The 27,090-nt window shown below is 38.3% G+C and overlaps 1 protein-coding gene across 2 annotated transcripts in view; it reads right to left on the minus strand.

Moving 5' to 3' along the window:
- LOC131059689 (probable LRR receptor-like serine/threonine-protein kinase At1g56140) overlaps positions 1-27,090 on the minus strand; it is a 109,995-nt gene that overhangs the window by 60,081 nt on the left and 22,824 nt on the right. For both annotated transcript variants that reach the window (XM_057992716.2, XM_057992713.2), the window contains 5 exons: positions 14,253-14,324; positions 14,067-14,138; positions 13,888-13,959; positions 13,618-13,689; positions 13,406-13,477 (listed from right to left, as the gene is read on the minus strand). In XM_057992716.2, the coding sequence (XP_057848699.2) occupies positions 13,406-13,477; positions 13,618-13,689; positions 13,888-13,959; positions 14,067-14,138; positions 14,253-14,324 (360 nt within the window). The remainder of the gene's footprint in view (positions 1-13,405; positions 13,478-13,617; positions 13,690-13,887; positions 13,960-14,066; positions 14,139-14,252; positions 14,325-27,090) is intronic.

Below are 27,090 nucleotides of genomic sequence, written 5' to 3' on the forward strand. Positions count from 1 at the left end.
TTTAGAAGTCCACTCTGTTAGGAGCCTTGTCCGATTAAAGACAAATACAATAGGTTCTATTAGGAACTGATCCTGTTAGGGATCACCCGATTAAGGGATGGCTACAATACCCGGTTAAGGGTTAAACCATGTTAAAGGTTACCTTGTTAGAGGATTTCAAGAACTCAATAGCTAGAGGATTTCAATAACTCAATAGCTTCGAGTTACCCTGTTAAAGGATTTACAGCAAGCTGGTTAAGGCTACCCTGTTAAGGGATTTCACAACTGTTGAAGTGGTTAAAGATCAACAGGTATAACAATGACCTGATAATAACACTCAATGCCAATGCAAATCCACTTAAGCTCCTATTCACCTTCTGCACTTACACTTTGAAGGTATCACTTCTCTCCTCCGGTCTGGCAAGAATCACGTATCTCTTCTCTAGAATACACACAAACAACTTTTGCCAACAACCTCTGAAAGAATCACAACATTGACCTTATAGGAAATTAGATAGGTCAGTAGCATAAACCCTAAACCCTAAACCTGTTAGGTTAAGAAATTCAAACGGTTCAGTCCTGGCCGTTGAGCACACTGCATTAAATGCAGCAGTCTTGATCCAATCTCAAGACATTCTCCATCATTCATTTTCCACCAACTTCATGGCGGCTGATAACCCATCACACGTTATCACCGTTTACAGACTTCACACATTCCCGAGGTAGATAGGAACAATCTCCTTCATGCAAGATCCTTCACGCGCACAAGGCTTACGTGGCAATACGATCTGTTCTTCATTACCATGCTAACTCATCACATAAAGTCACTGGTTGAGCCACACAGGCTTGAAGCACTCCAATTGGAAACCCTAAAGTTGAGACCACCAACCAGAAGTCATACACCACTTCCATGTGCCGATTCCCATAACCATATGCCGGTTCATCTTAAACAAACACACTGCTTCACTTTGGCACAAATGTCGGTTCACAGTGTTATACCGGTTCTCCTTCTCTTCATCGTATTGACATCAATGACAACACACAATGTCATTATGTCCTCATACCGGTTCACATAATGCCAACAATCTCCCCCTTTGGCATTGATGGCAATATACAAAGATGTCTCTCCGCTTCACATCTTCTCCCCCAATTTCTGCAGATATCTTCTTTGCTTCTCATCCTCTTCTTCTCCCCTTTTGACAACAATGACAAAGTGGAGGCACAAGATTCCTTGCTCCAGTATGCTGCTCCCCCTGAGGAGTAGCATCCTTCAACACATCAATCCTGAAGAAAAATTTGAATATGCAATACTTGACTGATGTGGAGCATATACCTATAGTTTACCTGCTGAAGGTGCAACACCCCTAATTCACCTCTTAAGTACATAAATGTAGCCTTTGGGAGAGGCTTGGTGAATATGTCTGCTAATTTCTCCTAACTGGAAACATGTTTCAGTGCAATCTCTCTGTTCTAAACCTTTTCCCTCAAGAAATGATACTTAAGCTCAAAGTGCTTGGTTCTAGAATGTAAAACCGGATTCTTGGAGATATTAATTGCACTAGTATTGTCACAAAATATACTTATCGGTTCAGATACAGGAACTTTGAAGCCATTTAATACATGCTTCATCCAAATTGTCCGAGTGCGGTTCATGAAAGTTGCAACATACTCTGCTTCCGCTGTAGACTGAGAGATACAACTCTACTTCTTACTCATCCATGAGACTAGTCTACCACCAAGAAAGAATGCACCACTGGTTGTGCTTTTCCGGTCATCTATATTTCCTGCCCAATCAGCATCTGTATATACTTTCAAGTTGAAATCCTTGCTATATGGATACCACAATCCATAGTCAATAGTTCCCTTCAGATACCTAAGAATCCGCTTGACTGCAACCAAGTGGGATTCTCTTGGGCATTTCTGGAATCTTGCAGTAATGCCAACTACATGTGCAATATCTAGTCTGCTATGCACTACATAATGCAACTTACTAATCATTGACCGGTATTCCCTCTCATCGACCAATGCTAAGTCATCTTCTTTGGATAGTTTACAACCGGTCACCATCGGAGTACCAACCGGTTTGCTATCTTCCATGCCAAAGGTCTTCAACACCTCTTTGACATACTTGGACAGAGTGATAAAGATTCCTTCTATCATCTGTTGGATCTGCAGTCCAATGAAGAATTTAATCTCCCCTATGAGTGACATTTCAAACTCTTTCGTCATCTCATCAACAAACTCATGACTCATCTTGTCATCTCCACCAAAGATAATGTCATCAACAAATACCTCATAGATCAGAATCTGATCTCCTTCAGTTTTCAAGTAGATATTGCTATCTTCACTTGTTCTGTCAAATCCAATTTTCACAAGATGGGAGTGCAGATGTTCATACCATGCTCTAAGTGCCTACTTTAGACCATATAAGGCTTTATGTAGCCTACACACCATGTCACTGTCTTCAAATAGGGAAAATCCATCTGGCTGCTCTATATACACCTCCTCTTCAAGTACACCATTTAGGAATGCAGATTTTACATCCATTTGATATACTTTGAATCCTTTAAAAGCTGCATATGCAAGAAGCATACAAACTCCTTCCAATCTGGCTACAGGGGCAAAAGTTTCTCCATAGTCTTCTCCTTCTTCTTGGGCATATCCTTTACACACCAGTCTAGCTTTGTTTCTAATCACCGTGCCATCCTTATTCAGCTTATTTTTGAAAACCCATTTGGTACCAATGACATTTTTATGCTCCGGTCTGGGTACCAAAGACCATCTACCATTTTTCTCTATCTGGTCAAGTTCCTCTTCCATTGCCTTGATCCAGTCTTCATCTTTATGTGCCTCTTTGAATGACTTAGGCTCAAATTCAGAGATCAAACGTGAGCTTTCTCTGACCTTTCTTCTTGTAAGGATTTCGGCATCCTTATCTCCTATGATCTGCTTAGGATCATGATTCAGCTTGACATATCGAGGAATGGTCTTAATAGACTCCTCTTTCTTTTCTTCTTCATCCTCATCTCCATTAGTATCAACATCTACATCTGTCGGTGTAGGAACACTGTTACTGGTACTTGGTTGACTGACAACCGGTTCCCAAAAGGTTACAACCGGTTCATTTACCGCTTGCTCACTGTCGGTTTCCTCAGTTTTCTCAGAGGTTTCATCAACTCTTACATTGATACTTTCCATAATTCTCTGAGTCCTATTATTGAAACACTTGAGGGCTTTGCTCTTGGTAGAATACCCTAGGAATATTCCCTCATCACATTTCACATCAAATTTGCTCTGGTGTTCACTCTTCTTGATGTAACATTTGCTACCAAACACTTTAAAGTAGCTAACCACAAGTGTCTTACCGGTCCAATACTCATAAGGAGTTTTATCCTTACCTTTCTTGATGAGTACCCGGTTCATTGTGTAGACTGCAATGCTCACCGCTTCTCTCCAAAAAGTGTGAGCTACCTTTCCTTGAATCAACATGGTTCTAGCTGCTTCAACCACAATGCGGTTATTCCTCTCTGCTAGGCCATTTTGTTGTGGAGTCCAGGGGGCAGACAGTTGCCTCTTGATACCATGTTCTTCATGGTACTTGTTGAATTCACTGGAAGTGAATTCCCCTCCTTGATCAGTTCTTAGGCACTTGATCCTTTTGCCGCTTTCCTTCTCCACTAATGCTCTGAAAGCTTTAAACTTTACAAAAGCTTCAGACTTATCTTTCAAGAATGTGACCCACATCATTCTTGAGCAGTCATCAATGAGAATCATGAAGTACCTACCACCCTACACACTTCTAGTTTTCATAGGACCACACAAGTCAGTATGCACAAGATCAAGCAAATTGTCAGCAGTGAAAGGTTTACCTTTAAAAGTTGAGGAAGACATTTTCCCCAATTGACACTCTCTGCACAAGGTATTATCCGGTTTGCTTAGCACCGACAACCCTCTAACTGCCTTGATCTTACCAGCCTTCACAATGTTATCAAAGTTTACATGGCAGAGTCTCCTATGCCATATCCAGCTATCATCAAATTTAGCCATAAGACATGTACTTATATTTGCATTCAGCTGAAATAGGTTACCTTTGGTCTGCATGCTGGTGGCCACCAGTTCACTGTTCTTTCCTTTGATTCTGCACACTCCATTCTTGAATTCTAGAGTGAGACCACTGTCATTCAGCTGGGCAACACTCAAAAGGTTGTGTCTGAGACCATCAACCCAATACACATTGTCAGCACTACTCTTTCCATTCAGAGAGATGGACCCTCTGCCTTTGACCATGCATGGTGCATCATTTCCAAAGCGAACCACACCACCATCATACTCTTCCAAGGATAGAAACTTGCTTCGATCACCAGTCATATGGTGAGAACAGCCACTGTCAATGATCCACTCATTGGAATTATCAAACCGGGAGACAACAGCTTTCTTGTCTAACACATCTTCTTTGACAACAACAAACACAATATCTTCATTTTCTTCATCCTCTGATTCCTCATCTGTGACACCTTCATCTATTGCCACAAAACAGTTTCTCCAGTTTCCTCCTTTGAATTTCTTGAACATTTTCGGTTTGTCCTTGTTGTCACCATTAGGGAAGTTAACAGCAATATGTCCTATCCAGTTACAAGAAAAGCATTTCAAAGGGAGCTTACCTCTGTATTTGCCGGTTCCTTGAGGAAGTTTCCTAGCAAGAAGCGCTTCAAATGCCATCAGAATCTCCTCATCATCCATTTCTCTGCTCTGTCTTGGTTCACCACTGGTGCTAGCTTCTTTTCCTTTTCTAGATGGTACAACAACAGCTTTAAATGTTGATTCAGTCTTTTGAACACTGCATCAAAACTATTTAGCTCATAGGCTGTCAACTTTGCAATGATGGAGTCTAGGGATACCTTAGTCTTGTCTATTGATCTTAGCTCCTGAATAGCAGCAACCCTTATTGCATAGACCGACAATAGGGATCTCAGAACTTTGCTTACCACAGTGGAATCATCTATTTTACCACCCACACTCTTGATATCTCCAACAACGGTTTTGATTCTTATTCCATACTGTTGAATGGTCTCACCTTCAACCATCTGCATGTCTTCAAACTTCCCTCTAAGTCTTTCTTCCTTAGCTTGTTTTACATGCTCATCACCGCCATAGATATTTTCAAGAGTATCCCATACCTCTTTGGGATTTATCTTATCTTGGACATCAATAAACTCAATGTCAGATAAACTACTAATTAGGGCTTCCATGACTTGCCCATTCTCCTGCATTTCTCTCTTTTGGTCATCGGTGAGAGTAACGGTAGGGGCAACATAGGCATTCTCAACATAGCTCCAGTGTTGAGCACCCATGCTTCTGATGTATATCTTCATTCTGTCTTTCCATATACTGAAATTTTCTCTGTTAAACTTTGGACCTTCCCTCTTCATCATTAGACTGGGATCTTTACCTCAAGCAGTTAAGCTTATAACACAGAGGACCTGGAGGACGCTCTGATACCAATTGATAACTCAATGATGAACAAATAGTACTAAACCGGTACTGAGAGGGGGGGTGAATTAGCACAGACAAAAACACAATCTTAAATCGGTTTGTCAGCAGACACTGTGCATTGACAGACAAACAGTAACATGAGTCCTTAAACAGAGTTCAACTGGCAAAACCCAGAATAACTAAGACAAGCATAGACTGGTTGACACTTATCTTCTCATATAATTTAACTCTTCATTTCCATTTCACCCTAATGCATGAACAGGTAATCTATCATCAAAGATGTACATATTACTACTACATCAACATGAATCATCGCTTAACAGAAGACAGTCATAGCATCACATGAAGAAGACATCACACTTGACACACATATTTTTCACATGGAAATCCAACTGGAAAAAACCATGGTGGGGATGAATACCCACAAGCTTGTTTTTGAACTCTTTAGAAGTCCGCTCTATTAGGAGCCTTGTCTGATTAAAGACAGATACAATAGGTTCTGTTAGGAACCGATCCTGTTAGGGATCACCCGATTAAGAGATGGCTACAATACCCGGTTAAGGGTTAAACCCTGTTAAAGGTTACCTTGTTAGAGGATTTCAAGAACTCAATAGCTAGAGGATTTCAATAACTCAATAGCTAGAGGATTTCAATAACTCAATAGCTTCAAGTTACCCTGTTAAAGGATTTACAGCAAGCCGGTTAAGGCTACCCTGTTAAGGGATTTCACAACTATTGAAGTGGTTAAAGATCAACAGGTATAACAATGACCTGATAATAGCACTCAATGCCAATGCAGATCTGCTTAAGCTCCTATTCACCTTCTATAGGTATCACTTCTCTCCTCTGGTTTGGCAAGAATCACATATCTCTTCTCTAGAATACACACACACAACTTTTGCCAACAACCTCTGAAAGAATCACAACATCGACCTTATAGGAAAACAGATAGGTCGGTAGCATAAACCCTAAACCCTAAACCTGTTAGGTTAAGGAATTCAAATGGTTCAGTCCTGACCGTTGAGCACACTGCATTAAATGCAACAGTCTTGATCCAATCTCAAGACATTCTCCATCATTCATTTTCCACCGATTTCATGGCAGCTGATAACCCATCACACGTTATCACCGTTTATAGACTTCACACATTCCCGAGTTAGATAGGAACAATCTCCTTCATGCAAGATCCTTCACGCGCACAAGGCTTACGTGGCAATATGATCTGTTCTTCGTTACCATGCTAACTCATCACACAAAGTCACTGGTTGAGCCACACAGGCTTGAAGCACTCCAACCGAAAACCTTGAAGTTGAGACCACCAACCGGTAGTCATACATCGCTTCCATGTGCTGGTTCATCTTAAACAAACACACCACTTCACTTTGGCACAAATGCCGGTTCACAATGTTATACCGGTTCTTCTTCTCTTCATTGTATTGACATCAATGACAACACACAATGTCATTATGTCCTCATACCAGTTCACATAATGCCAACAGTGTGATCTCCTATGCTTATATCTTTTTTATGGCTAAGTAAATAGGAATTTGTTTATCGGATTTGTTTATGTGGAATAAGTTAAAAGTTTTTTAATTGACAACTGATTCATCCCCCCTCTAAGTTGTCCATGATATTCATAATGTAACACATTCAATACATAGCCAATTTATGCTCTATACATAATATCAAAATCGACAATGTAGTTGTTACACTCCTAAACACATCCTTCAAACTAAAAGCATACATTTGTATAGAGGTTCACAATATAATTCCATTCATAATTGAGATGAGTTAGGTTAAAATATTTGTGAACAGTTTTGGGGATGAGTGATCACTAGAGTAACTGACCACAAATTTTAGGAGGGCTCCCCATGAATTAATGAGAAAGTTTAATTTTGGATTTCATAATACATAGGATTGAATTGCTACCTTGGTGAAACAATCTCACAATCACACCTTCGTGTACTACTTAAGAGCTCTTAATAATGAAACACTATTATGGTAAAATCTATGGGTGGGGTAACTCTACCAAATGCATATGATAATACCATTAGGGCAAAAATTGTCTAATACAGGCTAGGAAAATAGCTCCAATGTCTCTATTTCCTCTATCCCAATAATTTCCACCTTTAAAAACTACTTTGACATCCGTCCTAATTGTATCTACCAGTCATCCATCTACCTTTTTTTCACCTTCAAATGAATTGCATGCGGCTAAGGTATTACTATATAACTCTAGAAATGAGCTAGAAATAATCAAGAGACAAAAAATGAAAAATAATAGACCTTACCAACCGTAAAACCAAATTTACCAACATATCAAGAAGCATATCAAGAGAAAAATCAGTGCAATTATGATAGACGCTTGGATAGTTTCAATCCTACCACTAGGAATACTTCAAAGGCACTTGTTCTAGTTTAGAAACATATAGCTCAACTAGAGCATGAATGGTGATATCCATGCAATCAACTACACAATAAAATTTCCTATCAATATGGTAAGTTTTTCCAAGTACTAGTGATTCAAAATGGACCATCATCTTCCAAACAAAAAATTAATATAAATCAAGCATCTTCTAGTAGGGAAGATCACATGCTAGGAGACTCTGCATTGTTCAATTGGCCTGAAGAATTTTTTATGGTCTAAACCAATCAAGTAGTGGTGCAATGGCCTAGAACATGTGGTTGGAGAAAAGATCATTGGATAGTGGAATATCTTCCATGGTTAGGCATCAACCTCCTTAACCCCCAGATACTACAAGTTCTAGTGCAACAGTAAAGACAATTTTACTACATCCAAATCAAACCACTAATAACAATAAAAGACACAAGACGAGAACCTTTGATCAACCAATTAGAAAAAGTAGTTCAATTTTCCAAGATTTTCCTTAAAGGTTAGTAGTGTTCCCTTCAATATAGTTGATCAAATGAAGAAATCTAACATGAACATGATCGTTAAAAGATATAAATCAATCAACTAAGGAAATGATAAGGGGGTTAAAGATAATTCCAACCATTCTAGTCTAGCCCAAAAAAGAAGAGAATCCAAGTAAAATGAGTAAGCCACATCCATTTTATATGTCTTTGATCATTAGAGATCCCATAGTTCATAATTTTATGATTAATTAGGGGGCTAACAACTTTGTTATGCTAAAGAATTTTGTTGTTCTCCTTAGTATTAGTTATCAACTTGTGACTAAGGGAGTTATACAATTGGATGGAACTACATTTAAGATAGTGGGGTCATTAAGGATTTAAAATTGACCTCACATGCATGCCTGGTTGCACTATGTTACAAGACATATTAGTCATATACCTCCCTACCTTCATTTCTATATACTTATCTAGAGAGATCATAACCAAAATTGGTGGATACATCTTCTGATTAGTCTCACGTGCTATTTAGAACAATATATGGTACAAACATGACCATCAACGAAGATCATATTGCTAAATATCATATTGAACCTCATAATCCTCGACCCATAAATTCAAATTCCACATGCAAGAAGGGGAATATTGTATCGCTCATGAACCTACTACTCTCTTGGAGGAGGTTCCTAATTTATTTTTAGATGAATGGAGAAATAACCTAGTTTGACCCATTTAATGGGGTAGAGGAGATTGGGTTGGGCACATACTATATGCATGAGGAGTAAATTCCTATCCCCAATCTTGTGAAGTTGGGCAAGAAGATATGGAGGGGTTGTGGCCCAATTTTTTGTGGTTCAACTTGTGACTGAGGGAGTTATAAAATTGGATGGAACTACATTTAAGATAGTGGGGTCATTAAGGATTTAAATTTGACCTTGCATGCATGCTTTGGTTGCACTATGTTACAAGACATAATAGTCATAGACCTCCCTACCTTCCATTCTATATACTTATCAATTTAGTTGTACTAAAATGTAGCTAAGCATGAATCTCTAATCCAAGGTCTTTGATTTGCACAAAAAAGAAAGATCAAGATATTGCAAGTCATTGGAGATAACAAGTTGGTTGTCAATCAAATAATAGCTCAAAGAATAACCAAGAATAATATGCTCAAATCTTACAAATTAGAGTTTGGGATTTGATTGAAGGTTTTGAGGGATTTGGCATCTAAACAATCCCTAGAAGTCAAAACAAGCATGCTAGTCCAAACTTGTTGTAGTTGGTTCTCAATTTGGCATACCAACACATATTACAAAAAAGAGGAACATCATATCAAGCTTGTTGGAAGGCTTTCTATTCTAGACAACCAAATAAATTGGTAGGTGTTTGAAAATGATCATCAAATTGTCAACTTCCTAAATAATGAAGCATTTTTTTCCCCAAAAATAGTCTATGCTAGAAGACCAATATGGAGATCGGATCATGCAACTTAAAACCAAATAGTTTCCCCAAGGTATCATCACTAAGGTAGAAGGTATTTTTAAGTTTGATGACTTGTTGAAATAAAAGAAGATGAACCTAGCTGCAAAGAAATGTGACTACAAACCAAATGTTGTAGCTGAGGGAAACTCATTAAACCTTAGAAAGGTATGTTGTTCTCTAAAAAAATATTTTCAAGCTTGTTAAAAAGATATGATGATGTAGTTGCATGTAACTATGAATATTTTAAGTTTGTGACCCAAGACTAGGCCATCATACCATAAAACTAAGCCTAGATGCAAAGTTGATCAGGTAGAAGAAAATGCTTATACATCCCAATATTGAGCTCTTAATGAGGAAATAATTGACCAAACTTATAGAAGAAAACATAATTTTTCCTATTAAGTATTCCTCTTGAGTGGCTAAAAATGTTCCTGTGAGGAAGAAGAATGAGGAAATTAGACTATGTGTATCCTTTAGAGAATTGAATAGAGACTCTCTTAAGAATCACTAGCCCCTCCCTTCAATGAAGGGATTTTGCAAAGGGTAAGTGGCTCAAAAAGGTTCTCCTCCTTGGATGGGTACTTAGTATACAAAAAAATTCTAGTTCAAGAGTCACACCAACACAAAACAAGATTCACCACCAAGTGAGGCAGCACCTATGCCTATTGCAAGTTACCTTTTCAGTTAAAAAAAATGGTGCAACCTTTTAGAGAACAATGGATGTGGATTTCGAGGGTGTTTTGGTAGAGTTTGTACTCATTTACTGTGATGATACTATTGATTTTTATAGGCATGGAAATGGTCATTTTGACCATATTGAGCAAGTTTTCAAAAAGTACAAGGAGTAGTGTTAGCTAGTTGAAGTTTGGGTAGTTATTGATAACTAGAATCAAAATTCCTTGCCACTCATCAGCAAGTTTATATACTTATTTTATGGTTAGGAAAAGGGACCGTGTTGAAAAATCAATTCATTCCCCATTTTTTTATAAGAGCATTGAAGCATTGAATGAATAAAAACACTAATATACCTTCTTAAATACTCTATTATTCTCATATGAATCAATCATGTATGTATTTAAACCAATTTACTATGCCTAATTTATTACATATCTAAACATTGAGTGAACATACGCTCTATAATTAATATAAACCCTTGTTCTTGTACCAATTTGTAAGATTGGGTGTGTGTTCTCTTTCTAATCCTAAGTACCGAAATCATTTTTCTTTGATAAAATATTTTATATCTTGTTAACCTGTAAGACACATATTAAAAATTTAAAAAATCAAACATAACACACACACACATAATGAGAGAAATTTTATTACTCAAACTTTGTTACACTTCATTTTCTTTTCGCAAACTTATCCCTTTCGTTCAACAATAGCTTATAAATTAAATTACATTAGGAGACATGTATACAAATTTCTAGACCACTCTATTTCATTATTCCATTAATACATGATTAATTTAGTATCAAAAAAATTATGAGCGAATCAAGATAAATCTAGGATGGACAACATGCAATATATACATATTTTAAAAGTTCATAAATAACCTTATCTAACTATTACCAACATGGCACGTAAAATCTAATCAACATGAAGTCATCCAATCAAGGGTGCAAAAGTCAAGGATAGAAGTAAGGGTCAAGCCCAATTGAAAATGCTTCCATCACCAAATCAAGGCCAATTGATCAGTCAAACAAGGTCAAACAAGTCTTTAATCATCCAATTGGGCCTAGTAGATAGACATGACAAAATATTTTTCTAAATAGTGGAGAATCATCCAAGTAGCCATGCTTATTTTTGTAACATTTTCCCTTAACCTAGTGATGTAAGATTTTAAATGTAAATGGAATAAACACTCGTTATAACAATAATGTATGATTGCATTGCAACAAACTTTACATGGATGTTATGAAAACTTGTGAATTGACCTTGATACATAAACTTAATGATTTATCTATGCACTATCATACTGAATAAATATATTTAAGATCTAGTCATATAAGGGAATTGAATGGGACGTGGCATATATAAGTAAGGAAAGGGACAATTTTTTACTGGTTTGGCACTAGCACCATTCTTTAAAATGGAGAATTCAATGTCTAATATTAGCATAATTATTTTCATATTCATATAATTTGGAGGGGTCTCAATGAATTACATATAATTTGGAGGGGTCTCAATGAATTACTTAAGGGCCACATGCTATCTAAATTTAATTATGGTTGCATTATACAACAATAATTGAGTATGAGTCATATAATGTGACTTATTCTCTATGTTTTGTGATTGAAGGCATTATTAATTAGAGAAATGTATTCATAATTGTGTTGGCAAGTTATGTAGCTTTATCTATAGGCTCAAGATCATGTGCAATGTTAGACATGATCATTGCCCATCTTTACCGTTAGAGTAGGTTTGCATGATTTATTCCAAAAGTACAATGCAAGGCTCCTTGTCTCTATGTTTCAGGTCTATAGAATAATATTTACACCTTCCTTATTCGGATTCAATTCTTGTTGAATTCATGCAATTATATATAACTCTATCCTAGAAGTCTAGGACAAAATCATTACATTATTCATAAGTGTAGAGGATAACTTGGATCATTGTTTGCATCAAGAAATATTCACTACCAAAGCATGTAGATATTTTTGAGAAATTTGAAAAAAGCCGGAGTTAAATGGAACTTTCTTTTTCTTGCATTTCTCATTTAAGTTGGTTACCTATACATGTCAGAGATACTACAAACTATACAGGATTTTGTGAAAGATATTGTGCATTTCTTCACTTAATAGGAATGCCTAGGGTTTGTGAAATTACATAAACAAGAAAATAATGGAACTATAATAGTGATCCTATGGTCTAGAGGTGTATTCCTAGTGATTAAATATAGGTACTCATAAGGAGCTCTAGAAAGTGTGATGAAGATACAAAAATCAAAGAAATGAGTGTCCCAACGAAAATCATGAGGAATGCATGATTTTCTTTTTCCAATTAGACAATCTAGACATGTTTCAAAATTTTATCTTAGACACACTTGTGAACGCTGATAATGGTAAAATTATCAAGAGATAGATTTATATCAATAATAAATGTTAGCAAGACTCTAGACACTCATATATATTGTCATTCGCCTGTCAGATGTTAACGTAAAAATGTTAATAATGAGTTGTGTAAGTGTATAACAGGGCACATATCTCTTTTCTATACAACTACGTATGACATGCATGTATCAGATGGTATCCATTATTTAGTTGCACGTTGAAGGGCAAATGGAGAATTCAGCTTCAATTTGGAAACTTGTGGGATGCCACCCAAAACTTCTTAAACACTCAATTCTAAACATGAAATGTCTCTTTTGTATGTATGCTGAATTTATCTTATCTATCCTTTTTCTTTTTCTTTTTTGTGTATAGCAGAGTGGAGAGAGACATCTGCTGAAAGTATTTTTTAATGAATTTTATAGAAAATAATATGAAATTACATCTTTAAAGTCTATGCGGAACTAACGTCTTCAGAAAAAAGATTAATCCCTTTAACACAAGTTCAGCTTACAAGATTAACTTACAGCATCTGTAGCTCCTCCAATTCTCCAATGTACTCAGGAATTTGCCCAGAGATATTGTTGTTCCTTAAAAATCTGCCAAGATTTGTCAAGAGCATTCTAGGGTAAGTGAAATAAGTAAAATAAAAATCGAAGTCTGAAACAAATTCACATCAAGAATTTAATCCTCATGATCATATTATCGTATACATAAACAACACTATCTTTATACTCACAATGTTTTGAGATTCGTTAGGTTTGCTAAGAATGGAAGGGAAGTGCCACCATTAGATAAATCGCAGATGATACTGTTTAGTCAGAAGACAGAGAGAACACATGCCATCCAAAATGAAGATGTTTAAACATTAAAAAATGGGAAGTAATTGTTTTGCATGTGACAAAATTGAAAGCACTATTTTCACTCGTGATTCTTAGTAAATCACATCCAAAAAGTAAATTTTGCATTGAAAATTGAGTAGGCGAGATGAAAGGGTGGATGTGCTTACAGGCTAGTTAATTTGGTCAAATTTGAAAGGGATGAAGGAATTGGCCCTCCAAAAGAAGTGCCTTCCAATCTCCTGCAATTAAAAACGCATCGTAGATATGTAAAAAGAAAAAGAAACATGTGCGTGTGTATACAATTAAAATAAAATAGAAGCAGTCGGTGAAGAATCAGTAATCTTACAAGTCCTCAAGTAGGGTCCAGTTTCCAATAACATCTGGAAGTTTTCCGGTGAAGTTGTTGCTGGATGCTCGACTGCACAAAAAAATCATTGTTTCTGCAGACATGAATGATGTTGAAAGCAGATTTGACAACTTCAAAACTCGAATACAACAGGAAATGCAAAGTACATAAAGTTAAGCTACTTACAATACTCTCAACTTCTTTAAATTGGAAAACGTTGTAGGTATTGTTCCAGTGATTTGATTACTTCGTATATAGCTGCCACGGAAAGGTAACTTATCATTTTATCATCTATATGGCACTGTACTGATTACTGACTCATAAGTGACGAAAATTCTATGAAATAGATACCAAGGCTACAATCATCAACAATCCACATTAGTTTAGATAGCATCTAGTCCAGCCATTTATCTGTCATGGCCGTGCTACCAACCATTAGAAATGAGACTACAATGTCCACATGACTAATAGTATAATGAAAAATACTACATTTAATCTTAAGAATGAAAGAAACACATAATTATATTTTTGAAAAAATTAAGAGGGGATTACATCAACTTAACAAATCCATCCCTAAAAAGGAAAGGAAATTATTGAACACAATGTACCACTGAGAGGGGGGTGAATCAGTGGTTCCTTAAAATTTAACCTTTTAAACCAAGTTTAAAGTATCGGTTAACAACCTAATCACTAAAAGGATATATTGGTGAGCAAAGTGAAGTAGTAAAATGCAAACACACAAAGGCATACATTCACATAACACCAAATATACGAGGAAAACCCAATGTGTGAAAAACCTCAGTGAGAAATGTTGTTGGAGTCTACTGCTCCAATCTAGCCTCACTGTAAAACAATGGATTACAAAGATTTAGGGCACCAACCCAAGGAGCACCAACCTCTACTGATTTAGGGCACCAACCCAAGGAGAATCAACCCCTCCACCAAGCACCAACTCGGTGTAATACAGTGAAATATAACTTAATACAATGATAACACCTTGTTGCAAATGAGTTTTGCAACACCTAATCAACTTATGTTTGTCGGTTAACAACCTCTTCTGTTTCACCGGTTCTTCCACTACCGATTATCAGATTGCTCTCTCTGATCACTTGCCAATTACTCTCTGCCTTTCTTCTCTTCTTCTAATCTTCACCCTACATAGTATCACTGCTGGATGCCTTCCTAGTTGTTCACCCCTACCGGTACACTTGACTGTTAAGACTATAACAGTTCATCGGTTACTTTGTGGCTGCCGATAAAGACCTCTTGCTAGTTTTGTCTGCTAACACCACACTCTGTCTCTCTGTGAAGGAACTCTCAAATAGATTATCTCTCTTCTTTCTCAAGCTCTTTTTTCTCTCACAACTCGCATCCAACATACCACCTCTTCAATCTCAAGCTCACATCTTTGTATCTGAGGATTTCTGCCAAAACCAATATTCAAATGGTGGCATGCTAGGGTTTTCCTCCACCAACTCAATCAACATCAAATCTGATCGGATCTGCTTTTCTGGAATGATGAACTACATCACATCAATCAGCACCACCATGTCCCCACCTTCCAATGCACGTTTTCTATTTTAGACGTCTACAACTGGTTTTTGGTCTTTCTTTGTACATCGCCATTAATGCTTCAACTATTTCCTTCAACCAACAAGTACATGGATCAAATTGTCCCGCAAGATCAAATTGATCATCCTGCCTCTCTATCTTCCTTGAGCCACAACATCCTGCCATCGCCCTATGATTTACGGGTTCTCCATTAATGTCGACCTACTCATCTCCTACCACATCAATGAGCACATCGTCGACTTCTACATGCACGCCACATGTCATCCTTGTTGACATCCACCTCAATTTAGACAGCTAAGTCAGTTTTGCATCATTCACCGACCAAGACACACGACCAGTTCAACTCACCTTACCGATATAACCTAGCCTCACCAGTGGACCTTCATACCCGCCAACCTCTTCTCTGTCGGTGGATTAAGTTGATCTGCCATCAAAGACACTGGTCCATCCACTAAGTCCATTTACCGGTTGCATTACACTTCTCTTCATCTACCGATGATCACATCCTTGTTACCCTTTGTTTGCTTACATTGCATTCCATGTGTACCGACTTCCTGCACACCAATCAAGAGTCCTTACTTACTGGTGATCCTTCCATACCAGTTGACATCAATGACAACATAATGCCAACAATATAACATGTGGGCAGTGCATCGATTGGTAGTGATTGAACATCTTCATATAAGCTAGCAATCCTAACATTACAATAGTTGTTGGATAAGTGATACAAGCATGTACTAGAATATTTTTAGGCACAAATTATATAGAAACTATTAATAGACTAATAATTTCAACGTATTTTTATTGTGTTTTACCTGCCACTTTAAAAGCCATGCGATTACTGCATAGTAGATGCATGATTGTGAATTTTTAAAAATGTTTTTAAATCTATTTTTTTGAGATTGTTGTAAGATCTATTAAGAGACTTTTTGATTGGTTTTTTAGAATGCAGAAAGTCTGTCAAAAAACATAAATTCTAAGTTAGTGTACAACAAACATTTTTTTAGAATTAAAAGAGTGCTTTTATTTATTGTCTATGTTGTTTGTTAAATTTTGACCAGACTTGTATAAGAGAAGTTGTCATTGTAGTGTCGATTGTAGTGTTGTAACTTGTAAGCCCTTATAGTTTCACAATCCTTTTTGGGCCCTTGTTTTAGTATGCCTCATTCTAGATCATTTCCAGCCTATTTTAGCCTTATCTCATCCAAACGGTCGTCATATACTGATGAAGTGACCTAATTCAATGTCCTAAGCATGTGCATTCTATAACCACCTTTAGTTTGGTCTTATTTGGGTGGCATAATCCTAGTGGACTAGGGTGCCTAGTGTCATAGTCCCTCCAGAAGGGCCAAAAAATTAATATGTTGGAGTGTTGGTTCCCACCATTTATGATCCAGTCCCGATATTTTTAAATGACCATTACAAATCAGCCTAAAAGTGAAAATACTTTGAGAACTCTATATAAAGGCATCATTTATAATTCATTTGATCATCTTTTCATAATCTAGAATTTTTATTCACAAATATTCCTAATTCCTTCAAGAGCATGTTTGAGTACAAGGATCATCAAGGTATAGAAAGATATCTTCAAGTATGTTTTCACGATGGATTTTGTTATGACTTATCGTATTATTGCATCAACACTTGGAGGACTTATCTAAAGAGCATTGCATCACCACAATATTTAATCTTAAGGTATAATTTTGTCAATTCAACATTTCAATTCAGATTTTAGTCTTTCCCTTACTAAGGGTCATCTTTCTTCTAATCATCTTTTTTTGTAGTGGAAGTTAATTTGTACCCAGAGTTTTAGTTGCACAAACTCTTATATAGTACATTACAACATTCTCCCTCTTTTATGTGTATAGGTTACAAATTTAGTAGCCAAAAGTTGCAAATTTGTAGAGACTAAACTGAAACACGTTCCAAATTTTGAATAGGCAAAAACTCATGAGCTATGTCAACTTATGAATGTGTTCAACACCTTTTTTCTTAATTTTGATGAGTGATCTATGTGAATCTTGATTTGGAATCCAAAGTTTCAGCTGACAAAAGCACCTCCACGACTAGGGCACCTAACACACTTGTCCAACATTTTTAGGCTCAGATTTTAGTGACATGTTCCTTTCAATATCTTATTTTCACATCTATACTTTAGAGTTGATTTTCAGTTTTGTATTTGTCTATTAATGTTGAATATTGTCAATTTCCTAGTTACCTAGTTCTTGCATCTTCATATCAAAACATATCAAGCACAAAGAGATGAAATAATCATACACAATATCCAATGCTTAAGGACTGAAGTTGGATTTTGGTGTCTATTTCCTCCAATGACTGATTGTGATTTGGATCTTAGTTTATATCTCTAGGCTAGGATCTCATTTCCCTTCATTTCATTTTGGTGAATCCGACATATCTTACACTCGCATAACTTTTGATTTTTAGTTTTAGATGTGATTTTTACATGAATTCTTTAGATTTAGATGCATTCATTTTTTAGATTCATTGCTTATGTACATGCATTTTTTAGTGAATTGCATCATTACTTCATTACTTGCATATGTTAAAAACAAAGTTTGTTTCATTGGATTAGACATCATAGACACAAAAGGACATTTTAAAAAAAATTCATGTTGCAAAAAAAAATTGGGGGCTTCCCCAAACCCCATTCCATGCCATCAAATTTGAGATAAAATGTCGTCCTTTAGTTGACTTGTCTTTTCATTATGTTTTTTCAAGTAGTACTACAATGAATAAATTTGATGCATGTGATGTTCCCTTAGCCTCTCTTATATCACTTTGCACCTCTCACAAAGTTTCTCTCCCCAATGAGGACATTTGGTGAAAGAAGATATTTTTAACACTTCCCTCAATGATCTCTCTCTTTCGGATGAAGCATTGAAGAATGATGTTGATACTTCTCCTAAAATGCATCTCCCCTCTAAGAGTACCTTGGTACAAGAGGATACTATTGTGATACAAGAGATTAATCTCCTTAACGACACTTTACCTTCTATTCATTTCAATGATCTCTCTTCTAGAGATGAAGCATTAATGAATCATGGTCATATCCATAAAGATATTGTAGTGAAAGAGGATGATACCATTAATAATTTCATTAGTAATACTTTGACTAATGACATCTCTTCTAGAGACGAAATATGATGGTAGTTATTGACATTGATCTCTAGGTGTTGTCATTGATGTCAACCATCAGTGGTGTGTTGTCATTGGTGTTAACCCTCACTGGTGTGTTGTCATCAATGTCACAAGGTGCAGTTGTGTGCAATTCTATGATAGATATTGTTAGAATTACTATCATTCATGATTAGAAGTTACTTCAATGAAAGCTTGTGTTGCTGATCTATTGCTGATTGTTGTTGATGATGAGTTTGTCTTTTAAGATATTGTTAAACTATTGGATGTTATGATTGTTGTTAATTGATGTCTTAGGTGCTGACAAGACGTTGTCATCCATACGAATGTGTAGAAGGTTGATGAAGATTCACATAAATGAGTAGAAATGTTCTTGGTTAGATGTCTACCTTTCTGGTGTTGATTTCTATACCTAATATGTTGTGGTATCATGCATGGTCTTGATGGTGTGGTATGTTTACTGATAGAGATGATATCATATTAAGATGAGGATTATAAGCATTGAGATGAGGATTAGAGATACTAAGATAAGGATTAGAAGCACAATGATGAGGTTATATTTTTCATATTGTATTGAGCATACCATAAGTTGTAGTATCATTTTTGGCTCCTAAGTTAGCACAAGTTGTCTTGGTATCCAAAAGTTGATGAAGAGGGACAATTGAAAAAAAGTGTGTTGGATACAGTTTGGAGGAATGCTTCACAATCCTTCACATTTGCAAATATGGTCTTGTAGTTTTGAACATAAGGCATATGCTCTATGGACGTTGCACTCCTATCTTTCTAGGTTCCTAGTGTTGCAACTGATGTTTCTAGTTAAGGCAATAAGCTAATAGTTTCATGACTTGTTAGGATTGGTTTCGAGAATGCTCCACATTTCTCCCCATTAAAGTTTTTGTCATTTTGGCTTCGAGGATATTCTTAAAACATTTACATGCAATGTGTCAGTTTAGATTTTGGGTGATGAAATATTCTGGAAATGTGTTTGTTTATCTTTTATCTCATGGTTGGGTTTCCTGGCATTCTGGTAATGAATAATTTTGTATCAATTTGGTTTTTGTAACTTGTTTTGGGCTTGACAGTGTGGAAGAAGTGTATGGGAATGTTTTCCAAGGTTCATGGAATGTCTCTATGTGGTATGCATGATGTTGTATGATTTGTTTTGTCTCACATTTGGTCTAGTGTTGGTTTTTAGGATAATTTACTGTTATCTGGTCATCAGGGCTTGTTCTCTTGCTTCCAGTGTATGTTTGGAGTTTTTTGCCAACTTTGGAGTTTGTGTTAAGTTTTTCTTAGGTCCTATTATGCCTTGTGGGGATCCACGTTGTATGAATTCATCTAGAGGTGTTTTTGGGCTGACCAGTTATGTGCTACACGTTACCCTATTGTTGAACTTGAAGGATGTGTGCCAACATGTGTGATGTATGGGACTACATTGGATAATGTTATATAAGATGGTTTTAATTCTCTCTATCTCTTGGACATGATTGTTTTCACCACAATTATTTTTTGTGGCCAACCTTGTGGGAACACTCTTTGTTCCTTATTCTAGACAATCTAATTGAGGTTTTGAGATGATGCAAATAGGTATATATAGAAGATGAAATCATTTGCAAGGGTGTGGAGTAGAGCGGAATGTGAAAGATGCAAATTTGAAGTTGTAAGTGTGTGTAGTGAAGGTATTGGAGCTGAAAGGCCTAACAGTTGCTTGCTCAGGCAGTAAGTCAAGAGAAACTACATTTCAAGGAGATTGCTAGATACGACAATGTTGAAGGATTGTTCATTGTAACTTTATGTATCTTGCTTATAGATAGTGAGTCTTCCTAGCAAGTCATTTGTATCTTTCCCTAAGGAAGTGATCCTCAACCTCCAAGTCCTTCTAGGAGGAGTGAGATTCCTTGGGCATTGAGCCTTGAAACAAATTGTAATATTGTTTATATAGTGTGAGTTAACTCCCACCGTGATTTTTCCCTTCTAGAGTTTTCCATGTAAATTTGGTGTTCTCTTGTGCATGTGTGTTCATTGCTTATATTTCTTTGTCATTGATCATATTAAGGTATAAAGTTGGATTTGAATTGTGCTCAACACTAATTCACCCCCCTAGTCTTGGGGTGTGTTCAACAAACTATTGATGAATCATTCTTGTACCTCTTCTAAAATTGGTCTCACTCATGAGGATGTTTTGGTGCAAGAGGAGAATATTAGTAGCAATATGTTCAATGCTCTCTCTTTCATATATGAAGCTTTAGTGAGTAAAGATACCAATCAATGTCAAATCAATGCAATCCAAGATTTTAGTCATATGTGTAGGATTTGAGAAATACAAATCCACAGAACCCAAAAGAAACCTGCATGCAAGAAACCTGTCACAAAGAAAGAGAGAGAACGAATACAAGGGTTTTGGCTCTGACAAAGAGAAAAGATGTATTATCAGAGGAAAAATGAATCAAGAATGTGAATAATACAAGAGATCAATCCTTATAAAGGAGATCAACACCAAAAGGAAAACCTAACCCTAAGGTGTGTGCATTTAATAATTAAATATTAATTATTAAATGACTAATATGTGCATAAAGGGAAATCTTAAGAGGAGAGCAAAGTTAATTAATTACTTTACTCTAACACCCCCCCTTAAGATGAGCTACAATGCAGCTACAAACAATGCAGAAAAAAGCAAAGGAACTACAATGCAAAAGAGGGTCCCGGCAACAAGGCCTGATGAGGTACCCGAATACAAGAAAATCTCTATAAAGCAGAGTAAAGGAGAAAACCCAGTGGGAAAAAACTCCTCTCCAAAAAGAGATAAAGAATCATGCTGAAAAGAAAACATGAAGGAAGGAAGGCCTCACTGAGACCCCCCAAGGACAACTTCCTTCACCCCAAGCATTGAGCGCAACTGAAGATAGCGCGGAGATGCCAAAGGTTTAGTGAAGATGTCAGCAACCTGCTCCTCTGTAGGAATATACTCCAAGATGAGAGAACCATCCTGAATCAACTGTCTGATGAAGTGCATGTGGATTTCAATATGCTTTGTCCGCTGATGCTCCACTGGGTTGCGAGAAATGTGAATGGCACTTTGGTTGTCACACCAAAGAATAGTGGGACAATCTGGAGGAAACCCAAACTCTGTCATCGACTGCCGAAGCCATAAAACCTCCTGACTGGCTAACACTGCTGCACGGTACTCAACCTCTGTAGATGATAATGCAATAGCAGATTGCTTCTTGCAAGACCATGTGATAGGACCAGAACCAAGGCAAAAAATGAAGCCAGAAGTAGACTTCCGATCATTGACATCACCAGCCCAATCGGAGTCAGTGAAGCCAATGATGTGAGGGGATCCTGAAGAGTAGTGAATGCCATAATGTGTGGTGCCCCGAATATATCTCAAAATACGTTTGGCTGCTTGCCAATGGCTCTCATGAGGATCATGGGAGAACCAAGAGACAAGGCCAACCGCAAAGGAAAGATCAAGACGAGAATGTGTCAGGTACAACAGACTGCCAACCAACTGCCTGTATAAAGTGGGGTCTACTGAAGGAGTAGAGCAAGTGGAAGACAAAACAACACCTGACTGAAATGGAGTGGGGGCAGACTTGCAATCAAGCATACCAAATCGCTGAAGCATATCAAGAGCATACTTCTCCTGAAAAATGGAAATCCCATCCGAAGACTGAATAACCTGTAGATCCAGAAAGAAGTGCAAGAGACCAAGATCGGTCATCTCAAACTGCTCCATCAAAGCTCTCTAAACACTCTGAATCATGGAGGATGAGCTACCTGTAATGATGAGATCATCTACATATAGCACTAGAATCAAAAGATCACCCTCCTGACGCTGAATATAGACTGTGTGATCGGAATGACAGCGTGTGAAGTGCGAGGAAAGCAAGAAGGAGCCCATCTTCTCATACCAAGCCCTGGGGGCTTGTTTGAGACCATACAATGAACGTCGAAGTCTGCAAACCAAAGAAGTGTCCTGCACAAAACCCTGAGGCTGCTCCATATAGATCTCCTCATGTAGGTCTCCATGCAAGAAGGCACTCTTCACATCCATCTGAAACACTGTCCATCCCTGTGAAGCTGCAAGTGAAAGTACCAGGCGTATAGAATTCATCTTGGCGACAGGAGCAAAGGTCTCAGAGTAGTCAATACCCTCTACCTGAGAAAACCCCTTCGCAACAAGACGGGCCTTATACTTATCAATAGAACCATCTGCAGCATACTTGGTATGATACACCCACTTGCACCGAACCAACTTTCTTCCCTTAGGAAGAGGACAAAGATCCCAAGTATGATTCTTCATCAAAGAAGAATACTCCTCATCCATGGCCCTATCCCACTCTGGGTGTCCTGTCGCCTCTGAAAACTTTTGAGGATCATCTGAAAGGGTATGACTCAAAAGACTAGAACCAGATGTCTGAGCACGAGTGCGACGAGTATCTGAAGGATCACCTGCCAAAGAACCAGCTGCATCAACAGTATCACGGGCCCACTTCGGCAAAGACGGAGCAACTGGTGGTGGTGGAGATGGTGGATCATGATCTACATCATCCTCAAGAGATAATTAATCCTCAAGAGATGAAGAGGAAGGAGTAGGCAATGAGGGAGAAGCTGGTGATGGAGAATCCATCTGAGGATAGCACTCATCAAACTGGACATCCCACCGAAACAAGACCTCTCTGGAATCAGGATCAAACAACCTGTATGCCTTAACATCCTCACAATAGCCAACAAATATGAGTGGTCGGCTCTTCCTCTCCATGGCTATCCGCTAAGCATTAGGAATAAATGCCCAAGCCTCACTACCAAAAACTCGAAATGTAGAAACATCAGGCTTGACATGGGTCCTAGCCTCCTCAGGAGTCATATGTCGTAATGCCTTATGGGGCATTCGATTTTGAATATAATTGGCACAATTGACTGCCTCAGCCCAAAATGAAGAACTCATAGCTCGAGACTGTATCATACAATTTGCCATCTCCAGTAAGGTTCTGTTCTTTCTCTCAGCAACACCATTCTGTTGAGGGGTATAAGGAACTGTAAACTGATGCTGTAAACCATGCTCAGTGCAAAAATCTCTGAAAGCCTGATTTACATACTCCCCCCCATTATCTGTGCGTATCCTCCTGATAGAAAGTCCAGATTGCTTCTCCACAAATGTCTTAAACTTCCTAAAAGAGTCAAAGACATCAGACTTGTACTTAAGAAAGTACACCCATGTACGTCTGGAGAAGTCATCAATAAAAGTGAGTACATAACGGGCCCCTAAAAAAGAAGGAGTCGGAAAGGACATAAGATCACTGTGTACCAACTCTAGGGCTGCCCTAGCACGAGAGGCTCGACCCTTAGGAAAAGGATCTCGATGATGTTTGCCAAGGACACAACCACGACATACACCATTTGTACAAGAAATCTGTGGAAGCCCAATCACAAGTGCCTGTGTACTCATCTGTTGTAGATATCTGTAATTGACATGACCAAAACGCTCATGCCAAAGCCTGCTCACTGAATCTGCATGTGCTATAAGAGAGGAACCAACAGTGTCTGAACTCTCAAAGCCATCAAAACTATATAAGTGAGATGCAGAATCCACACTCCCAGTAGCCACAACCAAGTCAGGATCATGAAGATCTTGAATAACCACATCATGTGGAGAGAACTCAACTGTCTTACCAGAGCCAGAGTGGCAAATCTGATAAACGGATAGAAGGTTTGTCGAAATGTCAGGAACCAAAAGCACATCCTGAAGACAACCACCATCCAATGAAACAGTACCAGAACCCTGAACGGAAAGTTGTGCTGAGTCACCAACTGCAATATGTCTAGTGCCTGTAGGAGCAAGAGCGGTGACCAAATCCTGTGTGTGTGTCATATGGTGAGAGGCACCAGAATCTAGAATCCAAGTGGACGCTGAGGACAATGCTTGTGCAGAAAGAGCATGACCTTTCCCTATGGGCTGTGAAGGAGGCTGTGGTGCACTGATATTATGCTGCTGCATGGCTTCCTCCAAAGCCTCTAAACGTTTCCAACACCTGGAAACGGGATGTCCTTCCTTGCCACAAAAACTGCAAGGATCACCTGATTTCTTCTTAGTCTTGGAGGAAGACTCACCAGACTTTGAAGATTTGCCCTGTTTAGAATTTGACTGTGGTTTTGAATCAAACTTAGGTGGTGGCTTGGAGGGATTCTCACTAGCCTCTGAATCTTTCTTAGGCTTCGGTTTCTGCTTCTGTTTTCCTTTGGAGGACTGGGCTACCAATGCTTGGTTCTGTGAACCTGAAAGTGAATCCAACTGCTTAAGCTTAGCTTGCTCACGAGTCAAACGATCACAAAAGACCTCAAAAGAAGGCATGACATGTCGAGCACCCAAGGCATCCATGGTGGAATAGAAGGTCGAAGAGAAGATCTGAAATGGACCCCGAAGCTTGGAGAGAATCAGGAAAATGCACTCTGTATCAGTCTTAGTCTTACCACAACCCTGCAAGATAGATCTTTGTTGTTTGAACTTCATCAGAAAGTCCTCAATAGAAGGAAATGAATCAGGTACCAAGGAAGTTAACTCTGCCTCAAGCTGCAAAGCTCTGAACTCGTTGACAGTACCAAAAAGTCCCTCAAACTTGGTCCAAATGGCTCGAGGAGTGATACAACCTTCAAGATGAAACTGGAGACTGTCGGAAATGTGTAAAGCCATCAATCCCATAGCCTAATCCATATTGTTCCTGTGCTGCATAATCTCAAAAGGACGTGTCAACTGAGGCTGAACCTCATCCAAACAGGACCATAACCCTTTTGACTGGAGAAGAGTCATCATGCAACCCTTCCAAGTGTGGTAATTATGCGGTGTGAGAGATTCAATAGGTCTGTCTGCCATCCAGTGAACTGTGCCTCAACTGCTCTGAATTTTTAATTATTATTAAGTGGTCTTTCAGAACTAGACAGAAGATGCAGAAGGGGGTTTGATTTTTTTGTATTGGTGTTTGTAAATTCTGGTTTTCTAATGTAAATAACAGAAAGCAAGAGAAAACACCCCCCCACAATGCAAAAAACTAATCCCCAGTACAAACTGAAAGCCAGAAAATGATAGAAAGCAATAACGGGTTGAGACAAAATTTGGAGCACCTGAATAATTTTCTGATGAAATAGACTTCAGATATGGAAAGAGCACAGAACCACCTTTCCGACGCCTATTCGCTTGCGAAAAACGGAGTCCGTATGCAAAAGATATGGCTCCTGGAGTGCAAAAAACTTGTTCTGACTTTGACTGGCAAAAAACACTACAAAACGGCAAAATCAGAAAAAAAAAGTCTTCCATTAATTAGATCCGGCTCGGAACCAGCTTTCCAACGCCTATTCGTTTTCGAAAAACGGAGATCGGACGCCCAAGTTATGCCCGATTTTGTAAAACTGCTCCTAAAGGGACCCAGATGGGCCTTTAAGCCCTCAAGGGCTTTAAAAAAATAAGCCCCTGGTCCTCTGGGCGACCAGGGGCGGGCGCAGGGGGCGGCGGTGCGGGGGTGGCGCGGCTGGCGGCGGGCGGCGCGCAGGGGGAGCGCAGGTGGAGCTCGGGCGGCGGGGTCTCGGCGGGCGACGCAGCGGGCGGCGGCTGAGCGCGGGGCTACGCGTGGGCGGGTTACCGCCAGTGGCGGTGGCTGCCGGGTGGCCGCCAGGCTGGGCGATGGCTGGGCGCAAAAAATTTTTAAAAACTGCATTTTTTAAAATATTTTTTTGATTTTTCCACCTCGGTTTTTGTGCCCTAGGGCCGTACGGCCTTGGGGCCAAAAAATTTTTGCCTCCTGGAGCAACTGTGTCCAAATCGGACGAATTTTATATGGAAATAGGGGTTTTTGGGCGCTACAAGCTCAACGGTGAGGTCCGTTTGGGCTCAAAGTGCACCGAAAAAAAAATACCCCCCTATTCCAAAATAAAAAACAGAAGACAAACACAGATCTGATGCAACCAAAACCTGGATCTCAAAATCTTTCAAAAGTCTGAACAAGCTGCAGCAGATCCAGCTCTGATACCATGTAGGATTTGAGAAATACAAATCCACAGAACCCAAAAGAAACTTGCATACAAGAAACCTGTCACAGAGAAAGAGAGAGAACGAATACAAGGGTTTTGGCTCTGACAAAGAGAAAAGATGTATTATCAGAGGAAAAATGAATCAAGAATGTGAATAATACAAGAGATCAATCCTTATAAAGGAGATCAACACCAAAAGGAAAACCTAACCCTAAGGTGTGTGCATTTAATAATTAAATATTAATTATTAAATGACTAATATGTGCATAAA

Source organism: Cryptomeria japonica, chromosome 9 (assembly GCF_030272615.1).
Source record: "Cryptomeria japonica chromosome 9, Sugi_1.0, whole genome shotgun sequence".
Taxonomy (NCBI): Eukaryota; Viridiplantae; Streptophyta; class Pinopsida; order Cupressales; family Cupressaceae; genus Cryptomeria; species Cryptomeria japonica.